This window comes from Vanellus vanellus (genome assembly GCF_965231255.1).
Source record: "Vanellus vanellus genome assembly, chromosome: 3".
NCBI classification, from domain to species: Eukaryota; Metazoa; Chordata; class Aves; order Charadriiformes; family Charadriidae; genus Vanellus; species Vanellus vanellus.
The window spans coordinates 38433207-38448399 of record NC_138907.1 but is presented as its reverse complement, the minus strand read 5'-3'; the positions used below and the strand labels follow the sequence as shown (position 1 = coordinate 38448399).

Genomic DNA, 15193 nt, shown 5'->3' with positions numbered 1-15193 from the left:
TATGTATATCTATATAACAGCATATATGCTATATATATGACAAGAGAGATATTTGACTATTGGTAGATAGAAGGGAAAAAATACCCTTGAAGGGATGCATACTCCCATAATTTCTGAGCATAAAAAGTTACATGTTGGTGCAGTATCTAGTAATTAAATATTTATTCAGCAATATTCAATCTTGTTCAGTGGTGCATGTATTATATGTTTGAAACAGCTTTTATTTTACATTCTTCATTGCATATGCACATATACATAGAGAGACATACATGTCCCCAGGAGACTGTTTATGATATTTACATGTAGTAATATTTTAAAGACTCAAATGCTGATTCAAAAATAATACTTAGTGCATGTAATGGAGCATCATATATAAAAATTAGTTTCTTTCATATGAATAAAAGTATCTGCATCAGGAAGAATCACAGGTTCTTTATCTTTCAGATTAATTCTTGCACTATTTGGGATAAGATTGTAAATACTGTAGAATTAAATGCAAATTACCTAATTTTTCTTTATATACTGCCTGTTATACTAAAGTAATATTCATCTTCCTTTTTTTCATATTTGTGTCATTCTGTTAAAGTATCTTTTCTGAATTTGATTGAATTGTGTGGCACACCTCAATGCCGTGTTTGATTTGGTATTTACTTTAGTACTTTGAGCAAGAAATGTGAAGCCAATTTCTGTTGCGATGCCTTTGTTGGTGTGAAACAGTCTCGAAAGAACAAACCACCTTGCGAACACTTCTGTTTCTCTTTGGTCCACAAGTTATTTGTGGGTACCGCTATCAAAATTGTTGCCGTATATATCATATCAAGTGTTAGATGGAGCTGTTTGAATTACCCACTTTTTTTTTGTCTGTAGTCATTTCCATACTCCTCCCATTTCCAAGGAGGAGTTATATTCATTTTTCATAGTTAACAGTGAATTTGGGCTGTCTTAGCACTGTTGCCCTGTGCCTCATTGCCTTATTGCTCACTGTAGCTCACTCCAAAGCTTGAACCTGCTTTTGGGTCATGGGTTTTTTTTATGCCTCTCAGGCTTTCCCATTGCTAATTTTCACCTTAGTCGTCTCTGAAGGCAGAGTAAATTGGAAATAAAAATAGGAGGTTTTGAAGGGGAGCTGACAGAGGAAAGCAGAAAGGCCGGATTGGAGGAAAACAAAAGTTTATAGGGAAAGGTAATCTTTTGCCTTATGTCCTTAAAACATCAGTATGAAAATACTGCAGGCAAGTATGAAAATTATTTTTTTTTAGTTCCTCTTTAAAAAAAATAATCTGAGAAACTTGGTCAGAAAAGTTAAATACTTGTATGTTGGGGTATTTTTTTTGGTTGGTTTTCTTTGAAAGGCATTTGTCTTTATGCTTCTGAATGCTACAATCAGATTTTAAAAAATAATGCTGTATGATGCGGCTTGAAGGTGTGTATATATATAGAAGTGAGAAACTTCCAGGTGCAATTATTAATGATGCTTCGTTTTGGAAAGAGGAAACAGTTATAAGCCTGAAGATGCGAAATATTTTTATCAACAAGCTGGGAGCAACTGTGAAACTACTCATGAGAGAATTTTGTATATGATGTTTGGATAGTGTGACAGATCACTTGTAAAGAGGACAGAACAGTCATAGAACTTGATCTGCATTGCTTTATAATTGGGATTTTTTCAAGTATATTTTAGGATGGTTATGGGTCTCATATCAGGGAAAAATATTGCAAGCCACACCTCTAAAATCTCTAAATTCCTAGAAAACTAATTCTGACAAGAACTTGCTAAATAAATGTCTAGTGCAGTGACAAACTGGTAAATATATATATATATAAATATAAATATATATAAAAATATTTATTTATCTATTTCTAATGTTTTTAATACATATATTTCTATTTTTGTATATATATAATCCCTACTCTTATTTCTGTCAGTTTAAAATGAAGAGGAGGGGAGCATGTTGTTTGTGAGACTGACAGTGGAATATAAGATCCAATTCTGGTTTTTAGAAGGGTCTTGAAATACTTACAAGTGCAGAAGAGATATAGTAGACAGTGACAGATGGAGGAAGTATCTTACAGTGACAGGCTTGGATCAATTTCTTCACTTCATTAAAAAAAATTGTCATCAAAATAATGAGAGCCAAATCTGTAAGATCTAGGACATGCTGTTCTCAGCAGTGAGGGTGGTTAGCTGTTGGCACAAACTGCCGGGAAGATGCCGAATTCCTTATCTTCATCCTTTCCAATTAGGATTAGATGCCTTTTTAAAGAGTGTGTTTTAATCGAATGGAAGTTAATGGCGTTATAGATGGTAAGTGGGGAAGTTGTGTAATCAGTGTTACCAACGAGTTCCATTAGTTACTCCTGTGTTTGAAAATCGGTGAAAACAGGCAAGAGAGTGGAATAAAAAGGACATGTGAACAGTCACATTAGTATAGTTTTCCTGCTGTTATAACATATATTTAATATTCAAATTAAATAATTCAAGGCGGGGGGGAAGCAGTCAGGAATAATGCTGATCATCTGAGTTGCCTTAAAATAAGGCTATCCGTTATGAATAAGTGTATGTAGACTGTAAAAAAAAAAAAAAAAAAAATTCCTGTTTGTGTATTGTGGGGTAGCTAAATTCTGTACGTAGGTAACACTAATGATGTGCTTGCAGAGTGTTGAAGCAGGCCGGCTTTCTGCAATATTTATTGCGAGTGTGTGCCGTGTGATAGATGCAGAGTTGTGTGTTCAGAGGGAGCGTGGGGAGGCTGCCTTTGTGCAGGAAGGAGGGCTGCTCTCGTCGCGCAGCAGCATTGGCCAGCGTTGAGGGGGAGTTAATGAGTAAGGGCAGCAAAATATGTGCCGTGTAGAGACTCTGCAGTATATTCTCTTTGTCTGCATTTGGGGGACAAGAGCAGTCATTCTTTCACAAACATTTTTCCTGGATTTAATGTAAAACTGATTTCGAAGCTCTACGATATAGCTGTAGATTTTGTGTGGTTATCGTTGTTACCGCTACACGCTGTCTCAAACTAGCTTTTGCTTAATCAATCTTAAAAAAGCGTATTGATCTGCGGTGAGAGGAACTTCTACTGTAGTCACTCTTTGCAGATCATGGAGTAGTTGTTCCTGTTTGATTATAAATACAGCAGTAAGTCAGTACACTAATCATTGCTTTCATGCTTCAGATTTGTAATGGGTGTGTCCTTAAGGTTCCACCATGTGTAATCTGCTGTTTCTCATAGTTTGTTATGTAATTATATAAACATTAGCACCAAAATAACGTTTAATCCTGCTTGAAAATGTTCCTGACATTTCAATTTAATTGGAGCTTGTTAAGTACCTGCTGTCTGTGGCTGTTCAGTCTTTGTGTAGGTTGAGCTTCTTTTTGAATTATTTTTTTTTAACAGGAAATAATTTAGAAAGTGCTGAGAACAACTTTTTCATTGACAACAAAGAAAAAAATTATTACGGAGAGCTGATGCTCTCTGTGTGACGTTTTTAATCATCATGAATCCACGCAGAGATCGGAATATTTTACGTAACACACTTACACTAACTGGAGACATGAATTTGTGCTTTTTAAAACACCACTGTGGTTCAGAGAATTCATCATTACAATTAATGCACAAGTATTACTGTCGTTAGAACGTGGTTCTTGTCCCAAAGGTCAGTCAATTAAAAAGGTCAATTTTAAGGCAGGTATTGATTCTTTCATTTTGAAGGAAAGCATCTTTGTAAACAAAACCATTCTGTAACACTGCTTGTTGCATATGGGAATTGGAGATTACTGTAGTGGTGTTCAGTAGTGAAGTTTTCCGGGACAAGCTATATTCATAGTCAAATGTGCTTGTTCCTGCAATGTGTGTGGTAGATACAGAAAAAAATAAGGCAACGTGAGAAATCTGCAGCAAATAATTTCATCTAAATATGTGAAAATTAGGTTGTGCCGATTGTGTGGTTCCAGTGCATTGTAACAGTGCACATTTCGGTGAAACTTTATATCGCTGTACTTAGAGGCAGGTTATCCCAATTGCCGTGAAGTTTCCTTGCTTGCACTTGTCTGAAATCTGCTTTCCATCTAGAGAATACTAGACAGTATATGATGTAAATTTGGGGAAGATTGAGCAACAGATTCCCAAGATTGTAGTCCTTTGCAAAGTCCTGCATTTTAGAGAGTTTAATTCAAGGTTTCTTCTGATCCACCCAAAATACATTACTCATCAGGATTTTTGTCTACTAATCCTGGTGTGCTGCCTTTTTTCATGGCAGAGCTTGTAAGGAAAAAAATAGATTCAGCATTAAATTACAAGCATCAACAAGTGAATCTAAAGAGATTGAAAAGTGCACGTGCAGCAAGAGTGGACGTGTTTGGAAACAAGAGAGTATCCAAACTTGCCTGTTCCTCTAATGAGGTATTGATACGCGGGTCTCTTGAATGTAAGTTGCGCTGAAGCGCGTACTGTGAGCTGTGCCTTAGAAATCTGAGAGGGCAATTACCGAGCATCCTGCAGCTGCTTCCTTCTGTCAGTCAGAGTTTCCACTTTTCAGTAAGTTTACTTGAATACAATCGCTGCTTTAAAAGGGTCTCTGGTTGCTTTATGAAAGATTGTAAATTGCATGTGTGAGAGTGGTCCTCCTGAATGTGTCCGTGCGGTCCAAGGCCGAGGGGACCAGGCTGCTTTCTGCCACGGCCACGTACGAGCTGTGATTTGAGCGTCCAGCCTTGCCAGGAGTGGTTCTGGAGCCCCCTTTCACATCCCTTTCCCCCGGAGGTGAGGTGTGGGCTTTCGTTGCCCTGTCCACTGAAAATGGGACCACCTGATGCATGCACGAAAGTAACTGCCATTGGTCCCGGGAAGAAAGGATTACAATTTCTCCTGGGACTTAAGAATGTGACCCTTTCTACACTGCTGTTTCAGGCTGTACTAATGATCAGATGGCGGCAGAGAAGTGATCTCCTAAATCATCAAGCTCACTCACTTGACGTGACACATAACCTGTGTTTTATAACTGCTTCTGTACTTTTTTTTCCTCACTTGAGAAGATAGCACTGACATAAATGAGGCATTTCTCTTTTCTCTGTGCCTCCTGGCTTTCTTCGTGCTTGCATCTCTATACGGTGGTACTGCATTGGAGGAGAGATTCAAATCCCTCTTTAATCACACTTCTTGTCACCTGTTGATGCACTTACCCCTCACAGCAGTTGCGGTTCCATTATTAAGCTCATGGTGTGGAAAAGGATAAAGGGAAATAAGAATCACCTGTTTTGAAAGGGAGCACCAATGAGTACTGAAGGGATTTGATGGGGAATATAAAGTCAGCAAGGAAAAGCTTTGCTAAAGAAGGAAGAATGGAGTCGAAGTGAAACGCCTCACAAACACCAGCTAATTACCACAGAATTCCCATTATTTATTGCACTAATCCTGACAGAACTTATATTGCACTTTCTTTAAACTTATTTTGCCTGTGCTCTTAAGAAGTAAGGATTTGACCAAGGTAACATAGTCTGTCCCAGAGCGGAGAACTGAATATAGTCCTGATCCTGATTAAAGTGCATATTTCTCTCTGGACATGCAAAACCACAGAATTTTGTGGTGGACTTTAACTAGACACCTGCTTAAAAATAACAAGATGCAAAATGGAGCTTCTGAGGAGCAAAAGATAACAGTGTGTTAAGTAACAAAAGGAAGATTAATATCAAGGGAAGATAAAGTGATGCCAAAAAGGTAGAGAGATTTATTGTTGTGGGGTTGGGGTTTGGTTTTTTTGGGTTTGCTTGTTTTTTCTTCAGTTAGAATGTTTGAACAATATTTGAAAATCACAGCTAATCACTAGATATAGCAGTGTGAGAATTTAGTCTAGTATAGTGAAAAAGCTGGCCAGTCTGCCAAACCAAGTCAAACGTTTTAGATCCTCTGAACCTGGATTATACTCACCACAGTCAAATTGGGAAAAGTATCTGAACCAATGCAAATCATTTCTAGTTAAATTTAGAAGAGGAGGGAAAAGGAAAATGGAGAAAACTGAAAGCCAGTCAGTCCAGAATTCCTGGTAAAATTATTGAGTCTGTAGATGCATATAAATAAAATATAAATAAACAAAAGCAGAGGGTTAGCAATTGTTGGGACCACAGCTGGATGTGAAACCAAATTTAAAGCTTTTACAGTGGTTCGCTATGAGTGGGAGGGTTGGTCAATGGGTAGTAGAGACTGAATTTTAAATAACATAAGGACAAAGTCTAACTCACTTCTTTCATTCATATCATTTAATGAAAAACAAGATGCTAGATAGATTCTGTGGAACCTTTGGAATGTCATATACAAATAATATTAGATGCCAGATGGTGCAGTTCTGTCTGGTTTTAAAAGTTTAAAAAAAAAAAAAAAAAAAAAAACCCAACCCAAAACTAAATACTTCCAGTATTTGCTTTGGTGAAGTACTAACATTTTTTGCCAAAGTGAATTTTCTTGGTAAGCTAATGTCTTCAGTAATGTTCTGACTCTCAGATATTTCTAGATGCTTAAACTTGGACAAGGTTGCCAACACTTCGGAGGACCAGGTTAGAATTAAATATTTTTCTCAAAGGATGGAAGAAATGGTTAGACCTGTTATATTGCCAAACCACAGCTTTGTGTTACAGGTTTGGGGATATTATTTTTTCCCCTGCAATTTTTAGCTTCTCTCGTGCACTGGAGGCTTGTCACAAATGTACTGGCAATGAATGGTGAGCTATGCTGGTACCTTTTAGTGGTACTGAGATTGTTTCAGATGCTCGTGTCCTGGTAACATGCAATGTGTATTTTCTCCTGTGACAGACTGACGGAGAGTACTGTGATTTAAACATATTCCTCTGTTATGCAGGATATGGCTTGCTTCCAAGATTGCTTGGTAATTTTATCGAGAAAACCTGTTATTGTTTGGGGTTTTTTAGAGCATAGCCATGGTCCTCGGTGGTCCCAGCTCCTCCTTTGGTTGTCCTGGTTGTTTTCTGTGTTGTTTCTGTGGTAGGGCTGTAACCTCCTGCAGGATGTTAAAAAGCAGCACTGCTTCGTTTCCAGAAGGAGGTAGAGAGAAAAGGGGGATAGCCTAGAGGAAAGCCACAGGCACAATCATACACTGAAAAGCATGACCTGGTGAAGAAAATTAAAAATAGAAAGAAACGTGTGCATTTTACCTGTAAGAGAGGATGGAGGCAGGGAGACCTGGGATGAGTCCTCTTAGCAACAAATTTGCACATTTGAGGAAGGGAAAAAGCAGTAGGACATATACCTTAAAGATGGGAAACATAATGAAACTTGGGAAGCTTTCTTTCTGTTTGTTTGCAGTTTGTCTAACCTGAATTATACTTGCCGCAATTTGCGCTTAGTTACGGTAGTTCAACTGTGGGATTGCTTTATAGGCAGGCTGCAGTTTCTCTGTTACTTGTGGTTTTTGAAGAAAAGATTAAGCCGGGGATGTACCAGGTACAGCTGGTTCTGTTGGGGCATCTTTCCCTGCTCTTTTCCATGATGCAACCGCCGCCTGACAGGGTCACTTGGAAATAAGTCTTCTGCCTCTGTGGGAAACACCTCGCAGTCTTGTCTACTGTGTGTAAAAAGAGACACGTATATCAACCTACGCAAGAGCTGTCTTCTGAAGCTGCCTAAAGATTACTGCATTGGGATCCGCTGCTGAGGTGGACAGAAAATTTTGAGACTGTTGTGGAAAGTCAGCACTGTATATAGGTTTTGGCAGCTGGGTATAAAAGTGGTTTCTAATGTGATGATATGGACTTTCTCTGCTAGAAACCTTACTATAAAACTTTTATTATTTCCATTTTGTTTCAAAGGTGAATTGCTGAATTTTATTTTCCTGAGCATCCTGCATATCTTTTAATATCATTTACAGACCGCAGGTGCACAAAATAATGTTTCTTTGCGTTCGCAGGTGCACAAAATAATGTTTCTTTCCTTTAAGCTGTGCAAATACGTATAGATAATTGTATAAACACATGCATAAATAATTGCATTGATTTACAAATAATAGTTACAGTTTGTTTTAATTCTAATCTCTCTGTTTCTGGATGATCTTTTTAGAAGATGCAGGACCAAAGGCCTTTCAGAATTGCCCTGCAGTTATGTTAATAGGGAATACACTGCACTAAGCAGTAAAACCTGAAGAGTAAGAACCCAAATATTTTTTTTTCTACCTACCTTGTTTTTACATAATTGCAAGGAAACAAAGCATACAGTGTGTTGTCCTTTTAACGTTGTTATGGGCTAATTCCAATGAAAGGCATCCTTCTCTTTTTTTTTTTTTTTTTTTTAACTCCCTATCAGCATAGCTTTTGAAAAACGGAAAGCTTTTCTATATTTTGTTTATATGGACTCAGGATTCGCGTTTATCAGTTTCCTTCCCTTTCATTTAATTGAAAGTTCACAGCACTTGCCCTGGTTCCTTCCAAGAGTCTGGTACAAATACTTCTGTATGCTGAAGGAACATCCGAAGTGCTGGAAGCACGAACCTTTTAGTCCTTTAAACAACAGAAAATTGTTTTGAATCTCGCTTCCGCTTCGGGAGGAATGGAATTTCTGATCCTACAAAAGAAAATGCCCAAACTTGCCTACAGACAGCTGATGCCTGAAGCATCTCGTGCGCTTGGCATAACCGTGTGCAGGATTGTTGCCTTGCAAGGGATGGATTGACAAACTTGCATGTGTTTCTGAGCTGTTCCGTGACTGTAATCAAAGGAAACCACAAGTATTGGGAAACAACAGAAATCTCAACAACAGAAGTTTTATTTTGGGCTATTCAGCCAATGGAACTGTATTTAATTAGATTTAAAAGCATGAGGTAGAATAGCTTAGAAAACTGATTTGATAAAATGGATTGTGTCTGTTCACAGTTCAGATTGGAGATAAAAGTCTTGAGACGTAATCACGGTTTGCGTCTGTGTTGTGTGAGGCTGTGCGGTTCGCTGCAACACTGACTTTTAGGACTCTCTCTCCCAGAACAAAAAGGCTGTGGCTGTGAGATCTGTAGAGCTACTTTTGTGCCAGAGCTGTTTCTCCTTTAACTCTGTGGCAGCAACGTTAATGCTAAATCGGGTCCGGTCTCTTAGTCATCCTTAACTTCATATAGGAGCAGAGATGTGATATCACCTGTCCTTTCCCAGCCAGTATAAACTCGGTATTGTTCTGGGTACCGTCCGCTCTGTCCCGGCTCCTTTCGCAGATGGGCAGTTGTACGTCTGTGCTTGGTGTGGGTCAGTCTCGTGTTGCTGGGTTATCTGATGGCTGGCGGACACTGAATTGGTCTTCACGAATCCGTGGCCTGGGTGTCTGTCTCATGCCCACCCTTGCACTGTGGCAGTCTGCATCAGAAGAGGGATTTGGGGTTTTGGATATGTTTAAGCACTTTGTGCTGTGAAGTTCAGTCAATTTGCATTACTTTGTCACACAGCGAAGCTTTGGGACTTGGAGAATTCTACCTGTAGTATTCTCTTTATTGGTAGAATAATTAATTCATGGTTACCAGCCTTTAGGAAAAGATGCGTTCATTTAATACTAGCTTTATGTTCTTTGACTCCTTTGTGGCTGCCATATGTAGATCAGTAAGGTATTAAAATTAGCACTTTTTTTTTTTTTTTTTTTAAAAAAAGAGAGAACTGAGAGAATCTTCCAGCATATCATGGTGGAAGAAACGCAACATTACAATTCCACGGCATGGTGCTCACTCTTTCATAAGGCTTCCACTTTATGAGTATCTAAAGCTAGAGTTCTTCGTTTAGTGCTTGTTTTGGCTTGACTGAGTCTTAAGACTGCAGTCTCTTACATATGGTTCTAACAAAAGTAATCCTTGTCTCATAGCTCGATGTATAGGCTTAGGTCAATAGTTTAGTATGAATGTATACACTACCATAAATCTGGATGGTAAAAATACACGGATAGTAAAATTCTATGGTTGTTTTCATTGTAGAAATAAAACATACTGTTTCCTTTCAGGATTTACAGTTACTTGCTTGGTCTTGTTTGGACATTTTAAAAGTGAATGATCATTCATGGAAGATGATGGTTCTACTTCTAACTAGGCAGGAATTCAGATCTACTGTTTGGGGAGGGGGGAATCAGTAAAAATCTGAAAAGCTGCAGTCAAAGCAGTAGAGTCAGAAACAAATGGATTAAAGGGCTTTTGAGTTGTGTTGGCACTTTTTCCTTTTTGAGAAGGTTTTTAAACTAACAGCTTGAGCTACATAAACTTGAAATATTTCTCAAGTGTTTGTTTATGTGAATTGCTTTCTAATGAGGTCATAGCTGTTTTCCCGGACACAGTGGTATTTCCTCCTCTATTTTTTTTTTTTAATGCTGCTTTCTACATTATGCCTTGAAGACAGAACAGGCATGTAAAAATCAAACATTGCTCAGGATACTTCCAAGTTTCAACTCCAGTGCTTTACAATCATATTCAATGATTTGAGGCTGGAGTTCAGTATAAGCGTATGTGGAAAGAAATACTCAAGTCCCTGAAATGCTTTAGAGTTTTAAAGAAAACGTGTATCATTGTCAAGAGTAACTCAGGTGAAAAGTTTTTAACCCCCGAAAGTAAGAGGATTGGGGTGGGTGTTCTGTGTGTGTCAGTTAGGCTGGGTGAACAGAATACGCTCTGCTGGCAGTAGGTGGTGGAGGTGGAGGAAAGTCTGTATGTGTGGGGTAACGACAAGGTCAAAAGCCCTAAGGAGACCTTATGATGTATTCATGATGTGTGGATCTGCTTCATAATCTGGAACCAAACCTCTTCGGTATAAAAAAAAAAAAAAAAAAAATTTTAAAAAAAGGTGGTTAAATCTGCAAACTTTTGTTGTTTTAGTTAGAATCTTTTTTTTTTTTTTTTAATGTTAACAAGGTAAATAGGCAATGTCCTTCCCAAGATACTTAGGAATTTTCAGAGGCTTTTAGTTTCCCATGAAGTTTGGATTTAATTATACATTAGGGCTCTGCTGTAGATGGAGGCATACAAGAACTAGGAGTCTTGTGTTTTTGAAACACTGATCACATAAATATTTATTACAGTTGAGGTTATTTTCTGTGGGGATTATAGATATGAACTGACTAGTACAGCCCCAGGTTGCTTGACCTGAGAATTATTCAGTTCTGCATAGCAGATCATGCAGTCACAAAATATGTTTGTTGGGTTTTGTTTTTTTTTTTTTTTAAACATATCCCTATGGATTGGACAGCTTTAGTGCACTTTATCCACCTGTGTACAAAGTCCTGCAGAAAGGAAGATTATGCTTAAGAAACATCGGAAACAGTCGTCTTAAAATAGAAAAATCTTTTTCTTCATTTGATGAAATTCGAAGTAGCTTCTGGCTCATCCAGAAAGAGAAATATTTAACACCTATGAAGAAATAATGGGGCCTTAACCTTTTTCAGTGTTTTAATTTTGAAAATGGAGACTTTTAATTGTAAATAATTGCTCTGAAAGTAATTTTGAATAGCATTTTATTTTCCTCCATTGTTGAAACAGACTATAAAATATACCATGTTCTTAAAAGAAACCCCAAACCCAAAAACATTGTATTTGAGTTTAAAAAATGAAAGATCAACTGTCTCTTTTATATCTGCTTTTATCAGCAGCTACATGAGTTTAACTATTTACCATTTATCAATATCTGTAAAATACATTATTAATTTTTTTCCCCTCCTTCTTCTTTCAGAAGTGAAGCCAACTTGCATATTTAACAGCATGGAATATTATGATGGAGACATGTTTCGAATGGATGCCTGTCGTTTTTGTCGATGCCAAGGTGGAGTCTCTATTTGTTTCTCTGCCCAGTGTGGTGAGCTACACTGCGACAGGTACTACGTGCCAGAAGGAGAGTGCTGCCCCGTGTGTGAAGGTACAGTATCTTTTCAATCCTGTTTGCTTCTTAATTCTACTGCTTTTTTTCATTTGACTCTTCAATGCAAATGATGCTTTATTTTGTTCTTCTGAAGTTCCCAGACTCCTCCTTAATTCAGTTTATTTCTACATTTTTGCTGTGTCTTGAGTGTGCTGTCTTGTTCTTTGCAGTGCTTCTGACGTTCACCCGCTGCCCTTTTTATATAAATAGAGCTGTTTGGGTTTCCTTTGCCTTCTGCATCAGAACTTTCTTACACAAGGTCAAGAGTGCAGTACTTCTTGGGGTCCTTCTTCCCAAAGGACATAAGAAGCTGTTCCTAATTTCTGCACCAGGTATTTAGACAGGCTCCTCCAAAGCAGCGGTGGTGGCCCTAAGGCACGTTTCCATTGCTTCGCAGCCTGCTTCTTCCAGTCTTGTTCTGTTCAGCTAGAGCAATGCGCACACTGTCTCTTCTCCACAATTACAGCAAAGAAATGGGGCAGTAATCTGACTACAGTGGGTTTTTTTCATCCTCCTTTGCCCTGTTGATAGCCTTCTCCTCTGCTTGTTAGGCCTCCAGTCCTCCTAAAAAGGGTTCTGTGGGAAATCTCATGTTGGCCCTCTTGCTGACACAAGAAAATATTTGATGCATCTTCTGCCAGAATACAACCAGGATTTCAGCGGAGGGAGGTGGGACTGGTGCTCTACGCTTGGGTCTTGCCCCGGTGGGGGTCAGGTTTTGGCCATGGCATAGACGAAGGCCTGTGAAGCGCTCCTGGTCCCTGTGTTTAAAAGTAAACTGAGGAATGACTTCTCAGTAAGCAAAATAAGCTGGAAATCTCAAATCTCCTCCTAAGAGGAGAGGAATCTAATTATTACTGTCACTTTCAGACACTTTGTAGTGTACTTAATTTCAGTATTCCTGTAGTTCCTTACAGGAGTAAGCGAGCCAAAGATCCATTAGAGTTGTGCTTCATTCCAGACAGAGAATTGTGACAGTAAAAACCTCATAAAAATGAGTCTTAAAGAGGCAGCTATAAGAGTTAGACCATCCCAGTCAGCACAGGACCTAGTGAAAGATAATGTTTTGGCAGCTTGTTTTGTTACAAACTGTTGAAAACTTCTTCGGAGATGTACAAAACCAAAATCCAGATAATGAAATATCAGTGTGGGTAAGGTAGGGAGCAGGAAGTCATTCTTTCAAGAGTATTTGTATTTTTATGTATTTTAGTGTATCAGTTCATGTCAGATAGGTTGATACGTGGTGTTCGCATACAGAGAAGTGGAAATACAAATGCTGTAGGCTTAAGTATTCTGAAGAGATACCAGTCCACGTTTGCCATGTGTTTAGGATCTGGTCTAGGCATTCATTATTGAGTATAGTTGGAGACAGGACGCTGGGCTTCTTGATCTTTCCTGGTACAGTTGTGCCTATCCTTTTAAGACACTTCAAGCTGGGGGGGGGGAAGATTAAGTGCTATACCATCATTTAATGACAGATTGAAAAAGTTTAGAGAAGGTACGTCTGATATGGTGAAACCCTTCCTGAGAAAGTGCAGATACAGTGGTGAAGAAATTGCTGTATGAGCTGCTGACTTTATGGAATATTTGAAATCTGTTGGGTTTTCCTATAATAACTGTTTTTCACATAAGTGAATATTCTGATTTGGCATTGTGAAATCAATATTACAATGTATACAGATACATAAACAATGTGTCTATGTGTCTGCTGCGTCTGGGCTCTCTGGATCAGCTCTGTCATACTCGGATGTGGATGCTGATTTTTCTACATTGGACTTACAGTTCTAGATTTGTCCTTCATCCTCTTTGGTGATGTAAATACTCGCCTATCTTATGATTTATCAATACATCGTTCTGCCATATCATCATACAGTGCTATAAGTTGATTTTTCTGTTTTTGCAACCTTTGAATCAGATGACCAAGAAAGCCTGTTACCATTTCATTTTGAGTTTGCCGAGTTGGTGAGTATTAGGCCTGCAATGGAAATAAGACGGGTCCTTAGTAGATAGAATAAAATGGATAATGACTTATAATTATGGAGTCCAATCTTCTTTTTCAAGTAACGGCTGTAAGTTAGTTCCTGCTCAGCTGACTGAGATGCCAAGTTACAGGGTCCTTTATCAAATCATCTGACACTGTTTGATTGGCTTGTTTCTGTTGCGTGCGTTTCTGCTAGGGCTTCTAGCACTAAATCAAGCCAGCAGGTCAAGGGAGGTGATTCTGCCCCTCTGCTTTGCCCTGGTGAGACCCCACCTGGAGTACTGCATCCAGCTCTGGAGCCCTCAGCACAGGAAAGACATGGGCCTGTTGGAGCAGGTCCAGAGGGGGGCCACAAAAATGATCAGAGGGCTGGAGCACCCCTCCTGTGACGCTGGGAGAGTTGAGGCTGTTCAGCCTGGAGAAGAGAAGGCTCCAGAGAGTCCTTATAGTGGCCTTCCAGTACCTTAAGGGGGTTTATAAGAAAGATGGGGACAAACTTTTTAGCAGGTCCTGTTGCGGTAGGACAAGGGGTAATGGTTTTAAAACAGAGAGCAGATTTAGACTAGACATAAAGAAGAAATTTTTTACAATGAGGGTGGTGAAACACTAGGACAGGTTGCCCAGAGAGTTGGTAGATGCCCCATCCCTGGGAACATTCAAGGTTGGACAGGGCGTTGAGCAACCTGATCTAGTTGAAGATGTCCCTGCTCATTGCAGGGGGTTGGACCAGATGGCCTTTAAGGTCCATTCCAACCCAAACTCTCTGATGATTCTATGGTCAAGGAAGTCTGATTTCTCACTTCTGAATGAGTGGATAGTAAGCTATATGTTGTTTATTTTCCTGGTTACTTTAAACATTTAAAAAGATAAAAGAAAGCTCTGATCCCTTTCTTAGTAACTTGGGTTATGTTCAGTGACACCTAAATTGACAAGGTAAGTCTTTTAAGTGAGAAGAATGTATACTTAACAGCCTACCCATCCATGCTTTTCTAGTCGACTTTTCTACTTATTCTCTTTCTATTAGTTTATTTTATGACTGATTTTCAGGGTTATTAATTTTTTCATACTAGCGTTTTTTTGATGATAGAAATAAAAAGAAATATACTTTCTTCTTTTTTGCAAAAATTTTAAAATGGCAAATGGTAAATTTTCAGTGCATTGTGTACAACAGGCACAAGCTCTTCTTGCCTTAGCTCCGGGACAAATTCTTTCTCAAAGTCTTGTAGGATTCCTCAGCAACAGGAAATGTAATTTGCTGGGCTCAATTTATAGCTTTAAATACTACTGACCTTTTAAGGGTACCAGGAACTTTGTGCTTTGACTCACATAAAAGACTATTGCAAATA

At 38.7% G+C, this 15193-nt stretch overlaps 1 protein-coding gene across 1 annotated transcript in view; it reads left to right on the top strand.

Annotated features, from left to right (window-relative positions):
• CRIM1 (cysteine rich transmembrane BMP regulator 1) overlaps positions 1 to 15193 on the top strand; it is a 200696-nt gene that overhangs the window by 116502 nt on the left and 69001 nt on the right. Inside the window, exon 6 of the mRNA XM_082480172.1 lies at positions 11681 to 11863. Coding sequence (XP_082336298.1) covers positions 11681 to 11863 — 183 coding nt within the window. The remainder of the gene's footprint in view (positions 1 to 11680; positions 11864 to 15193) is intronic.